The 19,393-nt window shown below is 42.6% G+C and overlaps 1 protein-coding gene across 1 annotated transcript; it reads left to right on the forward strand.

The window, feature by feature from the left end:
• The first annotated feature begins 209 nt into the window (after nt 1-209).
• On the forward strand, nt 210-19,210 carry LOC135473125 (small ribosomal subunit protein mS29-like). The gene is made up of 13 exons (XM_064752954.1): nt 210-275; nt 1,092-1,318; nt 1,690-1,791; nt 1,968-2,076; nt 6,818-6,910; nt 7,912-8,048; nt 9,305-9,379; nt 10,252-10,331; nt 11,730-11,808; nt 13,425-13,484; nt 14,776-14,868; nt 15,469-15,583; nt 18,846-19,210. The coding sequence occupies exons 1-13, from the start codon at nt 212-214 to the stop codon at nt 18,929-18,931; spliced, it is 1,320 nt and encodes a 439-aa protein (XP_064609024.1). The 5' UTR covers nt 210-211; the 3' UTR covers nt 18,932-19,210.
• The last annotated feature ends 183 nt before the right edge of the window (nt 19,211-19,393 follow it).

Consider the following 19,393-nt stretch of genomic DNA (forward strand, 5'->3'; position numbering starts at 1 on the left):
CAGAGGTTGGCAGAGGTTGTTTTGGTACAAAACTGTCGTGGGGGACAATTTTTTTTTTTTGGCCTTTCTGCCTCAAGTGAATATACTTTGATGTATTTTCAAAGCATTAAATTCATAAAAACGACGAAAAATAACTGTTGATACGTTTTTTTCAGCGGGACTATATTTTAACAGATTAATGCGCCTAGCAATAAAGAAGAATATACCCAACATGGATGCCTCCACAGGGTTAAGGGTGGTACGGCATTTGCCGCGATTTGTGCCTGGCTGCAAATGTAAGGAACTCTGTCCGGATTCATCGCATTTTGTGTTTCTGTCACGAGCTCATTGTACATGTCAATACGGCTCTGAAAGCGAATGTCATTGTTTTGTTGTCCAGTTAGTGTCGTACCACGTGAATGAGACAGTAATACAACAACAACACCTGTATAGTGTATATTTAATTAATTATTTTATTTGAGTGGTGTTTTACGTCGTACTCAAGAGCATTTCACTTATATGACGGCGGCCAGTATTATGGTGGAAGGAAACGGGGCATCGCCCAGTCAAACCTATAACCATTCACAGGTTGCAGACAGACTTTCCCACTTCCCACGAGAGTGAGTCAGCATGTGCTGGACTTGAACTCACAGCGATCGCATTAGTGAGAGGCCCCTGGGTCATTGTGCCGCGCTTGCAAGTTAACCACTAGGGCATAGAGGCCCACAACATTTGTGCATATCTGGATAGGTCGAGTATACTTTCCAGTTTGTTGAAAACTAATTATGCTGGCTGATGGCTGTGCAACCACTCTATAGTTTGTAGCCTATCTTGTTAGGGTTTGCTGGAATCCACCAAGACTGAGATCAAAGGACTTCAGCGTTATGAAGGATCTGGTAATAAAACACACTGGAGAATATCTCATTATGCTGCAAATGTTCAGACCCTAAAACGATGTTCTCCAAATATAGGACAGAGTTCAAAAGCAGTTGTTGTGATATGACCATAGAAAGATTTTTTTTTAATAATATGGTTAACTATAAAAGTGGTTTTCTTTTCATAGTAAAATTTTATCTGAATGGGAATTAGGTTTACTTTTGTGTGTGTCTCAGGTCCCAGGTTAACAGCTTGTGGTCATCGTCAGCGGGTGACCTGCAGAGGGGCCATCAGATGGTCATGCAGCAGTAGCTCAGGGTTGGGCACCTCACCTGTCTCACATGTTGTGCATCCAGAAGTTCGCTGTAGTTCCAGCCTTGCACAGGAGTTCATGCGAGCTACACATGAACACCATAGACATAGTTACGTCAGAAAAATCTTTCGTTGTGAAGAAAATGACCCGGTAATGTTGACCTTTTTTTTTCCCAGAAATGAAAGGCTAAATGGTGATCCAATACACTTGTCAAGACGGGTTTGTCTGGTTCCTCTGTCCTGTCTGCCTGGCCATTTATCTGTCGAGACAGTATCTGTCTCAATATTTTTATCTGGACATTGGAAATAAATGAATTTAAAAGTCAAGAGTTATGTCTTTTAACGAGCAAAGATTGGTCACTTTCTGAAGGTTCTCCCTAGTCTTTTCTACCCACATACCTGACAATTGTTGTATGAGTATAGCATTAAACCCCAGTCAAATAATTTTTGTAGTTTTAAGCTGCTTTAGAAGCTACTGTATGTACATACCAGTTGTTATGACAACGTAACCTGTGTTTTCAGATTAATCACACCAAGGCCCATGAAGGCCTGTTTTACACAGTGCCAGACAACCAAGTCAAACAGTTATTTCAGGGAGGCTTGAGTTCAGACTTCTGCAGCAGGGTGAGACAAAGTCATATATTATATATATTACCTATATTATATGTAACTCTGCAATGCCGCATGTCCCTCCCTGATCATCTTAGTTATGTGCCTTGTCAAGTGACAAATAAAGCCAGAACAAATTTTGTTGTCTTAAAGAGTTGACTGTGCTGATAGTTTTGTTTTCATTTTTTCAGATGAAAGCTTTCCAGGAAACATGTTTAATGGTGCGGAAACCAGCGTTAGAAGTACTCGACATGTTGAGAGTTGCCAATTTCGACTATCCTCCTTTAAAGTTTATTCTTTGTATCCTTTAGGATGTTTATGGATGATATTTCCTGTATTTACAGTATGTATTATACTTACATCACACTGTGGATGTACTGTGTCTGCATCACACTGTGGATATACTGTGTCTGCATCACACTGTGGATGTACTGTGTCTGCATCACACTGTGGATGTACTGTGTCTGCATCACACTGTGGATGTACTGTACCTATGTCACACTGTGGATGTACTGTACCTGTGTCACACTGTGGATGTACTGTACCTGTGTCACACTGTGGATGTACTGTATCTGTGTCACACTGTGGATGTACTGTGTCTGCATCACACTGTGGATGTACTGTGTCTGCCTCACACTGTGGATGTACTGTGTCTTCATCACACTGTGGATGTACTGTGTCTCCATCACACTGTGGATGTACTGTGTCTGCATCACACTGTGGATGTATTGTGTCTGCCTCACACTGTGGATGTACTGTGTCTGCATCACACTGTGGATGTACTGTGTCTGCATCACACTGTGGATGTGCTGTCTGCATCACACTGTGGATGTACTGTACCTGCATCACACTGTGGATGTACTGTGTCTGCATCACACTGTGGATGTGCTGTGTCTGCATCACACTGTGGATGTACTGTGTCTGCATCACACTGTGGATGTACTGTCTGCATCACATTGTGGATGTACTGTACCTATGTCACACTGTGGATGTACTTTGTCTGCATCACACTGTGGATGTACTTTGTCTGCATCACACTGTGGATGTACTGTGATGCATCACACTGAATGTACTGTGCATGCATCACACTGTGGATGTACTGTATCTGCATCACACTGTGGATGTGCTGTGTCTACATCACACTGTAGATGTACTGTGTCTGTATCACACTGTGGATGTACTGTGTCTGCATCACACTGTGGATGTACTGTGTCTGCCTCACACTGTGGATGTACTGTCTGCATCACATTGTGGATTTACTGTGTACTGTGCATGCATCACACTGTGGATGTACTGTATCTGCATCACACTGTGGATATACTGTATCTACATCACATTTTGTCTGTACTGTGTGTGCATCACACTGTGGATATGCTGTGTTTACTTCACACTGTGGATGTGCTGTGTTTGCATCACACTGTGGATGTACTGTATCTGCATCACACTGTGGATGTACTGTATCTGCATCACATTTTGTCTGTACTGTGTGTGCATCACACTGTGGATATGCTGTGTTTACTTCACACTGTGGATGTACTGTGTCTGCATCACACTGTGGATGTACTGTGTCTGCATCACACTGTGGATGTACTGTGTCTGCATCACACTGTGGATGTGCTGTCTGCATCACACTGTGGATGTACTGTACCTGCATCACACTGTGGATGTAGTGTGTCTGCATCACACTGTGGATGAACTGTGTTTGCATCACACTGTGGATGTACTGTCTGCATCACATTGTGGATGTACTGTGTACTGTGATGCATCACACTGTGGATGTACTGTGTACTGTGTCTGCATCACACTGTGGATGTGTTGTCTGCATCACACTGTGGATGTACTGTGTCTGCATCACACTGTGGATGTGCTGTCTGCATCACACTGTGGATGTACTGTACCTGCATCACACTGTGGATGTAGTGTGTCTGCATCACACTGTGGATGAACTGTGTTTGCATCACACTGTGGATGTACTGTCTGCATCACATTGTGGATGTACTGTGTACTGTGATGCATCACACTGTGGATGTACTGTGTACTGTGTCTGCATCACACTGTGGATGTAGTGTGTCTGCATCACACTGTGGATGTACTGTGTCTGCATCACACTGTGGATGTGTTGTCTGCATCATACTGTGGATGTACTGTACCTGCATCACACTGTGGATGTAGTGTGTCTGCATCACACTGTGGATGTGTTGTAAGCATCACACTGTGGATGTACTGTGTCTGCATCACACTGTGGATGTACTGTACCTGCATCACACTGTGGATGTAGTGTGTCTGCATCACACTGTGGATGTGCTGTCTGCATCACACTGTGGATGTACTGTACCTGCATCACACTGTGGATGTAGTGTGTCTGGATCACACTGTGGATGTAGTGTGTCTGTATCACACTGTGGATGAACTGTGTCTGCATCACACTGTGGATGTACTGTGTCTGCATCACACTGTGGATGTACTGTACCTGCATCACACTGTGGATGTAGTGTGTCTGCATCACACTGTGGATGAACTGTGTTTGCATCACACTGTGGATGTACTGTGTCTGCATCACACTGTGGATGTAGTGTGTCTGCATCACACTGTGGATGAACTGTGTTTGCATCACACTGTGGATGTACTGTGTCTGCATCACACTGTGGATGTGCCGTGTCTGCATCACACTGTGGATGTACCGTGTCTGCATCACACTGTGGATGAACTGTGTTTGCATCACACTGTGGATGTACTGTGTCTGCATCACACTGTGGATGAAGTGTGTCTGCATCACACTGTGGATGTACTGTGCCTGCATCACAATTTGGATGTGCTGTGTCTATATCATACTGTGGATGAACTGTGTTTGCATCACACTGTTGATATGCTGTGTTTGCATCTCACTGTGGATGTACTGTGTCTGCATCACACTGTCGATGTGTTGTAAGCATCACACTGTGGATGTACTGTTTCTGTATCACACTGTGGATGTGCCGTGTCTGCATCACACTGTGGTTGTACCGTGTCTGCATCATACTGTGGTTGTACCGTGTCTGCATCACACTGTGGATGTACTGTGTTTGCATCTCACTGTGGATGTGCTGTGTCTGCATCACACTGTGGATGTACTGTGTCTGCATCACACTGTGGATGTACTGTGTCTGCATCACACTGTGGATGTACTGTATCTGCGTCACACTGCTGAAATACTGTGTCTGCATCACACTGTGGATGTACTGTGTCTGCATCACACTGTGGATGTACTGTGTCTGCATCACACTGTGGATGTGTTGTAAGCATCACACTGTGGATGTACTGTGTCTGCATCACACTGTGGATGTGCTGTCTGCATCACACTGTGGATGTACTGTACCTGCATCACACTGTGGATGTAGTGTGTCTGCATCACGCTGTGGATGAACTGTGTTTGCATCACAATTTGGATGTGCTGTGTCTATATCATACTGTGGATGTACTGTGTCTGCATCACACTGTCGATGTGTTGTAAGCATCACACTGTGGATGTACTGTGTCTGCATCACACTGTGGATGTGTTGTAAGCATCACACTGTAAGCATCACACTGTGGATGTACTGTGTCTGCATCACACTGTGGATGTGCTGTCTGCATCACACTGTGGATGTACTGTACCTGCATCACACTGTGGATGTAGTGTGTCTGCATCACGCTGTGGATGAACTGTGTTTGCATCACACTGTGGATGTACTGTGCCTGCATCACAATTTGGATGTGCTGTGTCTATATCATACTGTGGATGTACTGTGTCTGCATCACACTGTGGATGTACTGTGCCTGCATCACAATTTGGATGTGCTGTGTCTATATCATACTGTGGATGAACTGTGTTTGCATCACACTGTTGATATGCTGTGTTTGCATCTCACTGTGGATGTACTGTGTCTGCATCATACTGTCGATGTGTTGTAAGCATCACACTGTGGATGTACTGTGTCTGCATCACACTGTGGATGTGCCGTGTCTGCATCACACTGTGGTTGTACCGTGTCTGCATCACACTGTGGTTGTACCGTGTCTGCATCACACTGTGGATGTACTGTGTTTGCATCTCACTGAGGATGTGCTGTGTCTGCATCACACTGTGGATGTACTGTGTCTGCATCACACTGTGGATGTACTGTATCTGCGTCACACTGCTGAAATACTGTGTCTGCATCACACTGTGGATGTACTGTGTCTGCATCACACTGTGGATGTACTGTGTCTGCATCACACTGTGGATGTACTTTGTCTGCATCACACTGTGGATGAAGTGTGTCTGCATCAAACTGTGGATGTACTGCGTACTGTGATGCATCACACTGTGGATGTACTGTGTCTGCATCACACTGTGGATGTACTGTGTCTGCATCACACTGTGGATGTACTTTGTCTACATCACACTGTGGATGTACTGTGTACTGTGTCTGCATCACACTGTGGATGTAGTGTGTGCGTGTGCCACACTGTGGATGTACTGTGTACTGTGATGCATCACACTTTGGATATACCGTGTACTTTGTCTACATCACACTGTGGATGTACTGTGTACTGTGTCTGCATCACACTGTGGGTGTACTGTGTACTGTGTCTGCATCACACTGTGGGTGTACTGTGTACTGTGTCTGCATCACACTGTGGATGTACTGTGTACTGTGATGCATCACACTTTGGATATACCGTGTACTTTGTCTACATCACACTGTGGATGTACTGTGTACTGTGTCTGCATCACACTGTGGGTGTACTGTGTACTGTGATGCATCACACTTTGGATATACCGTGTACTTTGTCTACATCACACTGTGGATGTACTGTGTACTGTGTCTGCATCACACTGTGGGTGTACTGTGTACTGTGATGCATCACAACTCTGCCAACACAAAAACAGGATGAAGATATTTAATATTTGTATTCTTTAAGTTCATTGATTAGAAATTTGACCCTAACACTTGTGTTTAACATTACCGTAACATTTTAGTCACACTATTGTGGTATTTGACGACCCATTTGTCTCTAATTTGCCTTAACCCATGCTAAGATGGAGAGAGGGGCACTGGTAAGACTGTCACCATTGCTCACCTCCTCCACTACGCAGCATGCTCAGGATTTCTGTTGGTCCACGTGCCCTGGCGTAAGTTCACAACATCTATGGTCTTTACCATTTGTTCCATCACGTACACTTGACGTCACATGTACCTGATGTGAGGTTTTCAGGAGGTCTCCTGTACTTGAGGTCCAATATTACAAATATGAGGCTTAAGGGGGTCAGATGTATGCCAGCACAGCGCAATGACCCAGGGCCTCTCATCAGTGTAGTCGCTTTGAGTTCAAGTCCAGCTGATGATGGCTTCCTCTGCAGCTATGTGTGAGGTCATCCAGCAACTTGCGAATGGTCTTGAGTTTCCCCCGAGCTCTGCTCGTAATCCTGGCGGCCGTTGTATAAGTGAAATTGAATAAGAAATGTTGCAGATTTGAAGTTTTCAGGAGGGCAGATGTACTTGAGGTCACATGTTGCAGATGTGTGGTTTTAAGGAGGTCAGATGTACATGAGTTCACATGTTCCAGATGTGAGGCCTTCAGAAAGTCAGGTGTACTTGAGGTCACATGTTCCAGATGTGAAGTTTTCAGGAGGTCAGATGTACTTGAGGCCACATGTTCCACAAGTGAGGTTTTCAGGTCAGATGTACTTGAGGTCACATGTTGCAGATGTGAGGTTTTCAGGACGTCAAATATAATTGAGGTCACATGTTCCAGATGTGAGGTTTTCAGGATGCACATGTAGACCTACGTGAGGTCACATTCTCTCATTCCCCATTTACTGGCGTTGACATACATTCTGATGAGTGTTGTTATATGAAGTGGACTATATATATATATATATACATATATATATAGATCAGTTGATGATGCTCGTCTAGCTGTTTGCGCAGTCTAATGATTACGAAGACCACTTGTCTTTTATCAATATGGTGTGCATTTCTGTATGTCTCTTGTTGCCAGATGTTAATGATTTACCCCCATGACGCTGACCGCCACTGTATGGTCTTGAGAATGGCATTAAACAAAATGCTTCTTGTGACCATGTGGCTTTGCTGACTTTTTGCTGTAGTTTCTCATGACATCTGTTTTCAGCGGCCTTCTGGGTGATGTATGCCAAGGAGTCTGTCATCTCCACACACAATCCGGAGAGGAGGGATCTACCATTAGAAGCTTTACAATGGCTCAGCCAGTTCAAGTCCCAGAACTACAAACTCCTACAACAACTTAAGGTTAGTACACAGATACTGGTTAAGTGTCAGATGGCAATTCAGCTGCCAAATGGCTGACTAGCTGGCACATTGGCACAGACCTGTCAGGTGTCTCATCAGGCCAAAGACTGGTCACAATCGCGTGTAGCACAAACAGAATGTGCCCTGACTGATGGACACAGTATGTGGGTGCTGTCAGTAGACGGGGATGTCAGGTCTGGTGTGTTGTCTGCTGTGAAGTCTGGTGTCAGCAACATCGTGTTTCAGTGAGGCAGCACTACAAAGATATAGAAATTAATTATTTTTGATATTGTTATGGAGAAGTGGACATCAGTCCGTTTTTTGGTCTAATTGATGTGTTGTACAGTCTGCCTTGTGGACTCGTGCGATACAATCTTTCTTGTGGACTCATTGTTGTGTTGTACAATCTGTCTTGTGGACTCATTGTTGTGTTAAACAATCCCTCTTGTGGACTCATTGTTGTGTTATACAATCCCTTTTGTGGACTCTTTGTTGTGTTGTACAGTCTGTCCTGTGGACTCATTGTTGTGTTGTACAGTCTGTCCTGTGGACTCATTGTTGTGTTGTACAGTCTGTCTTGTGGACTCATTGTTATGTTGTACAGTCTGTCTTGTGGACTCATTGTTATGTTGTACAGTCTGTCTTGTGGGCTCATTGTTGTGTTATACAGTCTGTCTTGTGGACTCATTTTTGTGTTGTACAGTCTGTCTTGTGGACTCATTGTTATGTTGTACAGCCTGTCTTGTGGACTCATTGTTGTGTTATACAATCTGTCTTGTGGACTCATTGTTGTGTTATACAATCCCTTTTGTGGACTCCTTGTTGTGTTATACAGTCTGTCCTGTGGACTCATTGTTGTGTTATGTTTACAGACAACAGGTACCTATACCTGGAGTAAACGAGAAGTGACAGAAGGTGGCTCCAGTCTGATGGATGTTGTGGACTCATTGTTGTGTTATACAGTCTGTCTGGAGGACTCATTATTGTGTTATGTTTACAGACAACAGGTACCTATACCTGGAGTAAACGAGAAGTGACAGAAGGTGGCTCCAGTCTGATGGATGTTGTGGACTCATTGTTGTGTTATACAGTCTGTCTGGAGGACTCATTGTTGTGTTATGTTTACAGACAACAGGTACCTATACCTGGAGTAAACGAGAAGTGACAGAAGGTGGCTCCAGTCTGATGGATGTTGTGGACTCATTGTTGTGTTATACAGTCTGTCTGGAGGACTCATTGTTGTGTTATGTTTACAGACAACAGGTACCTATACCTGGAGTAAACGAGAAGTGACAGAAGGTGGCTCCAGTCTGATGGATGTTGTGGACCATGTGAGTATATGTTGCACAGGGCTTCTGTACACTTTTCTACATTCCCCTTCTTGATGTGAAATTATATAGAGTCTCACAACATTATTTCGTCTACATACATGTATATCTGTATGAAAATTGAAAATTTCATGTTCTTGGAGAAAATAGTTTTCATTTCACTGACTATCTAGGAACTCTGTTACGTCATCTTTTTCTCTTGACCTTCACCAGAAGAAAGGAATTTTTTGTAAACATTATTTCAGTAATCTTTTACTCATGGGTAAAGACAGTTATTCCAACATTCAGTGTCATGATTCAAGTTGGAAACACTTCCTGTGACATCAGAGTTCCTAAATTCTGATAATATGGTCCACAAAGCCCACCTTAGAACTCAGATATTTGCATGCCTTTAACTCTTTCACAAAAATCTAAAAAGATAAATAAAATTATATTTGTCCATAGTTTTAAGGTAGTCTATTTAGTGATGCCTACTTCAATGTTTAGAGGTCTTTTCCTTTATATAAAGATGGGACAGAAGGGAAATGTTGTCACCTTATATATGACATCTGCTACAACAGATGACAACAACGAAACTAAAACATTACTGTGATACACAGCAGATGAGAAAATTTGTGTCCTTGTATATAATCTATGGTTTATTTCCTTCACGTTCAAGAGCTTGTGTTCACTGTATGAGGTTGGCAATCATTTCCAACCTTGCTTTTCTTGTTTTTTTAAATTAATAGAGCAGCAAAAAACAACAACACAAGATATTTTATGTGTGTAGTAACTTCATCAGACATTGAAGCTTTAAATCTGGAGAGTGCTTGATATGCTGCAGAGCCTGACAACCTGCATGTGTTGAGTATGTCAGTGTGTACACTTTAATACAGGGGCTGAACCGTGGGAAACACGCTTCTGACTGTGTGGGGGTCATTCTGAAGGAGGTGAAGACACAGGCCAGTGATAAACGGTAAGTGTACATATGCATGTGTTCTGGTAGTTCCCAGTGGGTAACGCTTATCAGATGTTTCCCAAATCCAGCCTGCTGGCAAAACCTACACAGCGGTTGGTTTGTTGACCATAGTATTATCTATACCCATCTTCATTAAGCTGTACTTATCTTCATAGGCTATACCCATCTTCATTAAGCTGTATCCATCTTCATTAAGCTGTATCCATCTTCATTAAGCTGTACCTATCTTCATTAGGCTGTAACCATCTTTATTAGGCTGTATCCATCTTCATTAAGCTGTACCCATCTTCATTAAGCTGTACCTATCTTCATAGGCTATACCCATCTTCATTAAGCTGTATCCATCTTCATTAAGCTGTACCCATCTTTATTAAGCTGTACCTATTTTCATTAGGCTGTACCCATCTTTATTAGGCTGTATCCATCTTCATTAAGCTGTACCCATCTTCATTAAGCTGTACCTATCTTCATTAGGCTGTACCCATCTTCATTAAGCTGTATCCATCTTCATTAAGCTGTACCCATCTTCATTAAGCTGTACCTATCTTCATTAGGCTGTACCCATCTTTATTAGGCTGTACCCATCTTTATTAGGCTGTGCCCATCTTTATTAAGCTATACCCATCTTCATTAAGTTGTACCCATCTTCATTAGGCTGTACCCATCTTCATTAAGCTGTACCTATCTTCATTTGGCCGTACCCATCTTTATTAAGCTATACCCAGCTTCATTAAGCTGTATCCATTTTCATTAAGCTATAGGGGCCTCCGTGGCTCAGTCGGTTAGCACGCTAGCGCAGCGTAATGACCCAGGAGCCTCTCACCAATGCGGTCGCTGTGAGTTCAAGTCCAGCTCATGCTGGCTTCCTCTCCGGCCGTAAGTGGGAAGGTCTGACAGCAACCTGCGGATGGTCCTGGGTTTCCCCCGGGCTATGCTCGGTTTCCACCCACCATAATGCTGGCCGCCGTCGTATAAGTGAAATATTCTTGAGTACGGCGTAAAACACCAATCAAAAAAAAAAAAAAAAAAAAAAAATCATTAAGCTATACCCTTCTTCAGTAAGCTGTACCCATTTTCATTAAGCAATACCCTTCTTCATTAAGCTATACCCATCTTCATAAAACTGTATCCATCTTCATTAAGCTTCAGTGCAATTTTGACAGGTTAGTATTGTGTTAATGAAGGAATGCAATGTTCAGGGTAGATCAAATTCATAAAGGTCCAGCTGTGTTAGAAGCTTTCGTTACGTTTATACATAACAGATTGCATATTAACTTCATTGTACGCCTGCCTTGTTATGCTCAATCGCTCTTGTAAACTGCAAACGACTAAATAGCTTTAATTCTTTGCGATTTCTCCACTTATGCTCTTGTTTCTGATGGTTTCTCGTGATAGCTGTCGGCTGATGGTCGCCATCGATGGAGTTAATGGCTTCTGGAGAGAAAGTGCACTGAGAGACGAGCTTTATAAATCTGTAAGTCCACACTAGGATTATCTGCCTTAGTCGGAAGGCTCAGTTCACTTCTTGATTTGTGGAGGAAGCATTTTATGTTTTGAATCATTCTACATGTTGATTTATCATGGGATGATATTGAGTTCAGTTATCTAACATGGGCTGGTAGGAGAGTTGTGCAAACATAACTACCTACATGTTATCTACCTGTAGGTAGTAAAATGTATAGATAGACAGTGTACTGAAAGTATTTACATGGTTGTAATGGTATTATGTGTTTTGTGCAATGGATTGTTTATGTTCTATAACTGTTGGTGGACTCATTTTGAATCCGAAAATTAGCATGTGAATATGGCAGTAATTACAGAACAGTACTAGGTCTGAGGTGTCCCTGTACTGTGACATTTTGGTATGCTCTAATCAGGTGTCTGTCCTGATGCCTCGGTAAGGCAGCATTTACAGAACAGTACAAGGTCTGGGGTGTCCCTGAACTCTCACCTTTTGCTGTGTGCTAATCAGGTGTGTGTCCTGATGCTTCAGTGAGGCAGCATTTACAGAACAGCACAAAGTCTGAGATGTTCCTGTACTGTCATCTTTTGGAGTCTGCTTATCAGATGTCTGTCCTGATGCGTCAGTATGGCAGTATGGAGTTGTAAGCTGTGGATTGATCTGATATATTCATCAGTTAGATACATGAATCTTCAGTTAGATACATGAATCTTCAGTTAGATACATGAATCTTCAGTTAGATACAGGGGTCTTCAGTTAGACAAACGAGTCTTCAGTTAGATACATGAGTCATCAGTTAGATACATGAGTCATCAGTTAGATACATGAGTCTTCAGTTAGATATATGAGTCTTCATTTAGATACAGGAGTCATCAGTTAAATACATGAGTTCAGTTAAATACAGGAGTCTTCAGTTAGATACATGAGTCTTCAGTTAGATACAGGAGTCATCAGTTAGATACATGAGTCTTCAGTTAGACACACGAGTCTTCATTTAGATATAGGAGTCATCAGTTAGATACATGAGTTCAGTTAGATACATGAGTCTTCAGTTAGATACACGAGTCTTCAGTTAGATACAGGAGTCTTCACTTAGATACAGTAGTCTTCAGTTAGATACAGGAGTTTTCAGTTAGATACAGGAGTTTTTAGTTAGACACAGGAGTCTTCAGTTAGATACAGGAGTCTTCAGTTAGATACAGGAGTTTTCAGTTAGATACAGGAGTCTTCAGTTAGATACATGAGTTTTCAGTTAGATACAGGAGTCTTCAGTTAGATACAGGAGTCTTCAGTTAGATACAGGAGTCTTCAGTTAGATACAGGAGTCTTCAGTTAGATACAGGAGTTTTCAGTTAGATACAGGAGTTCAGTTAGATACAGGAGTCTTCAGTTAGATACAAGAGTTTTCAGTTAGATACAGGAGTTTTTAGTTAGACACAGGAGTTTTCAGTTAGATACAGGAGTTTTCAGTTAGATACAGGAGTCTTCAGTTAGATACATGAGTTCAGTTAGATACATGAGTTTTCAGTTAGATACAGGAGTTTTCAGTTAGATACAGAAGTCTTCAGTTAGACATATGAATCAACAAGCATGAACATAGTTCAGTAATACCTTTTGTCATGTTTCAGATACCTTCAGAAAGAATTTCTCTCATTCACCACTTTAAGAAGCTGCTTGCTGATGAATGGGTAAGGACTGACTGCTTGTTTACAGATGTAGGGATTTCATTTTCTGTCCACCATGCACTGTTTTTAACTTTCCTTTACAGTTTTGAATCGCAGATCCTATCATTTTTTTAACAGCTGTATCCAAGTTTCCCATTCTCTTGTGAACCCAAAGTTCAGAATCTATTGACATAAAACTTGGAATTTTTTAATGAAAACATAAGGACTTATGTTTGACTTGAAGAAATTGTCAATGTCTGAGTAGATTGGGGCATGATCACTGACGCTGGCCTGCCTAGGGATGTAAGAGGAGAGAGGTTAGAATATTAAGTTGTTTGTACCAGAACACAGCTTCACTTTTTATTGTCAGTCTGTGAGCCAATCTGATTGACCACTCAAAATCCTGGCTCACTAGTTCCCTACACCTTAGTATGTATAGGTACTAAGCGAAGCAATCTGGTTAAATCCTATTTATGAATTCTGTCCATGTCCCCTGGCATACAATACATGGGCTTACCACAAGGAATGTCCTACTGTAATGTCCCCTGGCATACAATACATGGGCTTACCACAAGGAATGTCCTACTGTAATGTCCCCTGGCATACAATACATGGGCTTACCACAAGGAATGTCCTACTGTAATGTCCCCTGGCATACAATACATGGGCTTACCACAAGGAATGTCCTACTGTAATGTCCCCTGGCATACAATACATGGGCTTACCACAAGGAATGTCCTACTGTAATGTCCCCTGGCATACAATACATGGGCTTACCACAAGGAATGTCCTACTGTAATGTCCAGTGCACACAATACATGGGCTTACCACAAGGAATGTCCTACTGTAATGTCCCCTGGCATACAATACATGGGCTTGCCGCAAGGAATGTCCTACTGTAATGTCCAGTGCATACAATACATGGGCTTACCACAAGGAATGTCCTACTGTAATGTCCCCTGGCATACAATACATGGGCTTACCATAAGGAATGTCCTACTGTAATGTCCCCTGGCATACAATACATGGGCTTACCACAAGGAATGTCCTACTGTAATGTCCAGTGCATACAATACATGGGCTTACCACAAGGAATGTCCTACTGTAATGTCCAGTGCACACAATACATGGGCTTACCACAAGGAATGTCCTACTGTAATGTCCAGTGCACACAATACATGGGCTTACCACAAGGAATGTCCTACTGTAATGTCCAGTGCATACAATACATGGGCTTACCACAAGGAATGTCCTACTGTAATGTCCAGTGCACACTACTGTATAATGTGAATACCATTTCTTTTGTTCACCACAGAGCAATGGCTGTATTATCGCCAGTGTAGATACATTTGCCTTCAAACCTCAGCACCGGGGGCATTGTACTCCTGTAGCTCTTCTGGGAAAGGAGGTGAGAAATGTCTCATTTACAGCTTACTATATACCCTTACGATATACCCTAATTCCTCAACTTTCTGTGCATTTATGCACATTTCAAAGTTGATTTTGGAGACAAAACATTGGTTGGATTGGCCATTTTCAGGGTTTTACAAAATTTGTAATGTTATCAGTCTAAACAAAATAATGCCTTCAGAATATACCTGAAAAACACCTTGCACGCATGCAAAAATGTTGAAGAATTGTAGTAAACCCATCCATGTCTTCACATGTAATTCGCACCCATCCATCTTACATGTTTGAGAGTAAACGTTTTGTCATCCAAGACATTCCAAGATTCACAGTTGCTTAATTTACTTTTGTGTACCTTGCTGAAGTTTTTGACCCTTTGGTCACTGCCATCACACATCAGGACTTAGGGTATGCGCTTGAGTCAAGGGAGATAACTGTGTGAATGTTTGCTGTTAGCCTACCATGTTCTGTGTTACTGCACTCGTGAGACTGGCAAGTGTTGTAGGGAGGGGGGCAGGGACTAGTGCAGAAAAATAGTGTTGCCTGATGCAAAGAAATGTGATGAAAGATGATTTAACGCAACACATTTTTTGTTATTCAGGGTTTTGAGTTGTTTGATCCATTCATCCCAGTGAAAGTTGACACATACAGTGAGAAAGAAATTTATAGTGCACTGGAGTACTTTGCTGACCGCCATTGGATACAGCATCCTGCAGGTAGGTCGGACTTCACAACCTGACAACCTCACTCTCCCTCACAACCTCACTCTGGTACAGCATCCCAAAGGTAGGTCAGACTTCACTCTCCCTCAAAACCTCACTCTAGTACAGCATCCCGAAGGTAGGTCAGACTTTACTCTGTCTCACAACCTCACTCTCCCTCACAACCTCACTCTGATACAGCATCCCGAAGGTAGGTCAGACTTCACTCTCCTTCAAAACCTCACTCTGGTACAGCATCCCGAAGGTAGGTCAGACTTCACTCTCCCTCAAAACCTCACTCTAGTACAGCATCCCGAAGGTAGGTCAGACTTCACTCTGTTTCACAACCTCACTCTGGTACAGCATCCCGAAGGTAGGTCAGACTTCACTCTCCTTCAAAACCTCACTCTGGTACAGCATCCCGAAGGTAGGTCAGACTTCACTCTCCCTCAAAACCTCACTCTAGTACAGCATCCCGAAGGTAGGTCAGACTTCACTCTGTTTCACAACCTCACTCTCCCTCACAACCTCACTCTGATACAGCATCCCAAAAGTAGGTCAGACTTCACTCTCCCTCAAAACCTCACTCTGGTACAGCATCCCGAAGGTAGGTCAGACTTCACTCTGTCTCACAACCTCACTGTCCCTCACAACTTCACTTCGGTACAGCATCCCGAAGGTAGATCAGACTTCACTCTCCCTCAAAATGTCACTCTGGTACAGTAAAGTCATGCCTTATGTCTGGACATAACGATTTTCTTTTAGCTAGAAACAGGGCCCATTGTCACAGTGAGGTGGACAACATTTTTTTTAGCGTAAGTTTGTCGTATGATATTTTGTACGTCACTATTACCGCACCATTGTCCTATATGTGCGATTATCATGTTTGTGAAACTAGGCCACGAAAAGGTCAGGTTCCCAATTTACCACTAAAGGTCGGAAATCCTGTAATTAAAGTAGAACTCCAGTCCTGGGCCTGATTTTCCTGAATCAATTCTGACCGTTTAAAATGTAGAAAATGGAGGGAAAACGGCAGAATTTGGTGATCAACCATCAAAAAATGTACTCAACCACGACAGAGTCACCATTGATCTTGTGCGGTGACAGCGGTACATTGGCTGCAGGCATCTGAGGCTTCCCTATGTGTACAACAGGAGATAATCGTTATAGTTTTACAGCTTACGTTATGTGAGCCAAGATCAGTCATCATATCGCCCAGTCGCTATGATGTCCACGCTTTTCTAAAATCTATTACGACTCAGGTATCTTATCTTATATATCAGCCTATCTTTCAAAATATTTGTTGTAAAACTGTTTTACTTCTATGATTTTCAGGGTGCTAATTTAGAGGTGTACACATAGGGGTAATTATAGATTAAGTCGTACCATGGTTTCAGGAAAAGCACGTAATGGGTAGGCCTAATGCATACAGAACTTGTTCATATATAATTCATGATGTCACCAGGCCAGAAATCTGCAGTTGACAAGATAGGCACAAGGTCCAACTTTAATGGGTTTTTCTAAGTGGAACTACATGGATTTAACATAATTTTTTTTAAATGTAGTTTACAGACTAACAAAGCAAAAAAATATTGTCTCAGGAACATTTAGTGTGAAAATAAAGCCCGTGGGGAGTTAGTCTTGACTGAGGCATATCACACTTGATTCCTTGTTTCACATCACACTTGATTCCTTGTTTCACATCACTGCCGAGATGTCATTTGAACAATTGCCACATAACTCAATATTTCAATGCCAGATATTGTCATAAAAAGATGCAATTATGAAAAAATCTGGCCAAAATAAGGAAAAGGAAAATTTTTTCACTTCCCGAATCATTTTTTCAAATGTTTGGGGAATTGTGCGAGGAAACAAGGAATCAGATGTCATTGGCCTAATATGAAACAATGAATCAAATGCCTGTTGTGTTGAGCATGGTGAATTATGCAGCTTAGGAATACAGGAAGTGTGAGAGGAAACAAGGAATCAAATGTCATTGGCCTGATGTGTTGAGCATGGTGAATTATGCAGCTTAGCAATACAGGAAGTGTGAGAGGAAACAAGGAATCAAATGTCATTGGCCTGATGTGTTGAGCATGGTGAATTATGCAGCTTAGGAATACAGGAAGCGTGAGGGTAAACAAGGTATCAGATGTCATTGGCCTGATGTGTTGAGCACGGTGAATTATGCAGCTTAGGAATAAAGGAAGTGAGGGTAAACAAGGAATCAAATGTCATTGGCCTGATGTGTTGAACATGGTGAATTATGCAGCTTAGGAATACAGGAAGCATGAGGGTAAACAAGGTATCAGATGTCATTGGCCTGATGTGTTGAGCATGGTGAATTATGCAGCTTAGCAATACAGGAAGTGTGAGGGTAAACAAGGAATCAGATGTCATTGGCCTGATGTGTTGAGCATGGTGAATTATGCAGTTTAGGAATACAGGAATTGTGAGAGGAAACAAGGAATCAAATGTCATTGGCCTGATGTGTTGAGCATGGTGAATTATGCAGTTTAGGAATACAGGAATTGTGAGAGGAAACAAGGAATCAAATGTCATTGGCCTGATGTGTTGAGCATGGTGAATTATGCAGCTTAGGAATACAGGAAGTGTGAGGGTAAACAAGGAATCAAATGTCATTGGCCTGATGTGTTGAGCATGGTGAATTATGCAGCTTAGGAATACAGGAAGTGTGAGGGTAAACAAGGAATCAAATGTCATTGGCCTGATGTGTTGAGCATGGTGAATTATGTAGCTTAGGAATACAGAAAGTGTGAGAGGAAACAAGGAATCAAATGTCATCGGCCTGATGTGTTGTGCATGGTGAATAATGCAGCTTAGGAATACAGGAAGTGTGAGGGTAAACAAGGAATCAAATGTCATTGGCCTGATGTGTTGAGCATGGTGAAGGATACAGGAAATGTTAATAGGTACATTTGAAAAGCTGGGTGTTAAAGGCAAGCAGGAAGTGTACTTGACTATAATTAGTTATGGTGTGTATTTGCATCCAGAAATGTATTTTTGTGGGCCGACTTTATCTCAAGTGCAGCCTACAGCTGTATCTGTATGTGTAGGCCACACGTGTGACTTACAGCTGTACCTACATGTGTGGCCTATAGCTGTACCCACACGTGTGGCTTACAGCTGTACCCACACGCGTGGTTTACAGCTGTACCTACACGTGTGGCTTACAGCTGTACCTAGATGTGTGGCCTACAGCTGTACCTACACGCGTGGCTTACAGGTGTCAGAAATGGTAATTGTTGATTTTCAGGTCACACAGAAGAAGGCCGCAAGGAATTAATTTACAAATCGGGATACAACCCCTACCTACTGGACAGAGCTGTGGCCCCCTTGTAGTGTCTGGTACAACATACAACCCCTACCTACAGGGCAGAGCTGTGCCCCCCCCCCCCCCTTGTAGTGCCTGGTACAACATACAATCTCTACCTACTGGGCAGAACTGTGCCCCATTTGTAGTGTCTGGTACAAGATACAACCCCTACCTACTTGTCAGAGCTGTGGCCCCTCTTGTAGTGCCTGGTACAAGACACAACCCCTACCTACAGGGCACAGTTGTAGACCGCTTGTAGTGTTTGGTACAAGATACAACCCCTACTTTCTGGCCAGAGCTGTGGCCCCCTTGTAGTGTCTGGTACAAGACACAACCCCTACCTACAGGGCACAGCTGTAGCCCGCTTGTAGTGTTTGGTACAAGATACAACCCCTACCTTCTGGCCAGAGCTGTGGCCCCCTTGTAGTGTCTGGTACAAGACACAACCCCTACCTACAGGGCACAGCTGTAGCCCGCTTGTAGTATTT

This window comes from Liolophura sinensis, chromosome 8 (genome assembly GCF_032854445.1).
Source record: "Liolophura sinensis isolate JHLJ2023 chromosome 8, CUHK_Ljap_v2, whole genome shotgun sequence".
In the NCBI taxonomy this organism is placed as follows: domain Eukaryota; kingdom Metazoa; phylum Mollusca; class Polyplacophora; order Chitonida; family Chitonidae; genus Liolophura; species Liolophura sinensis.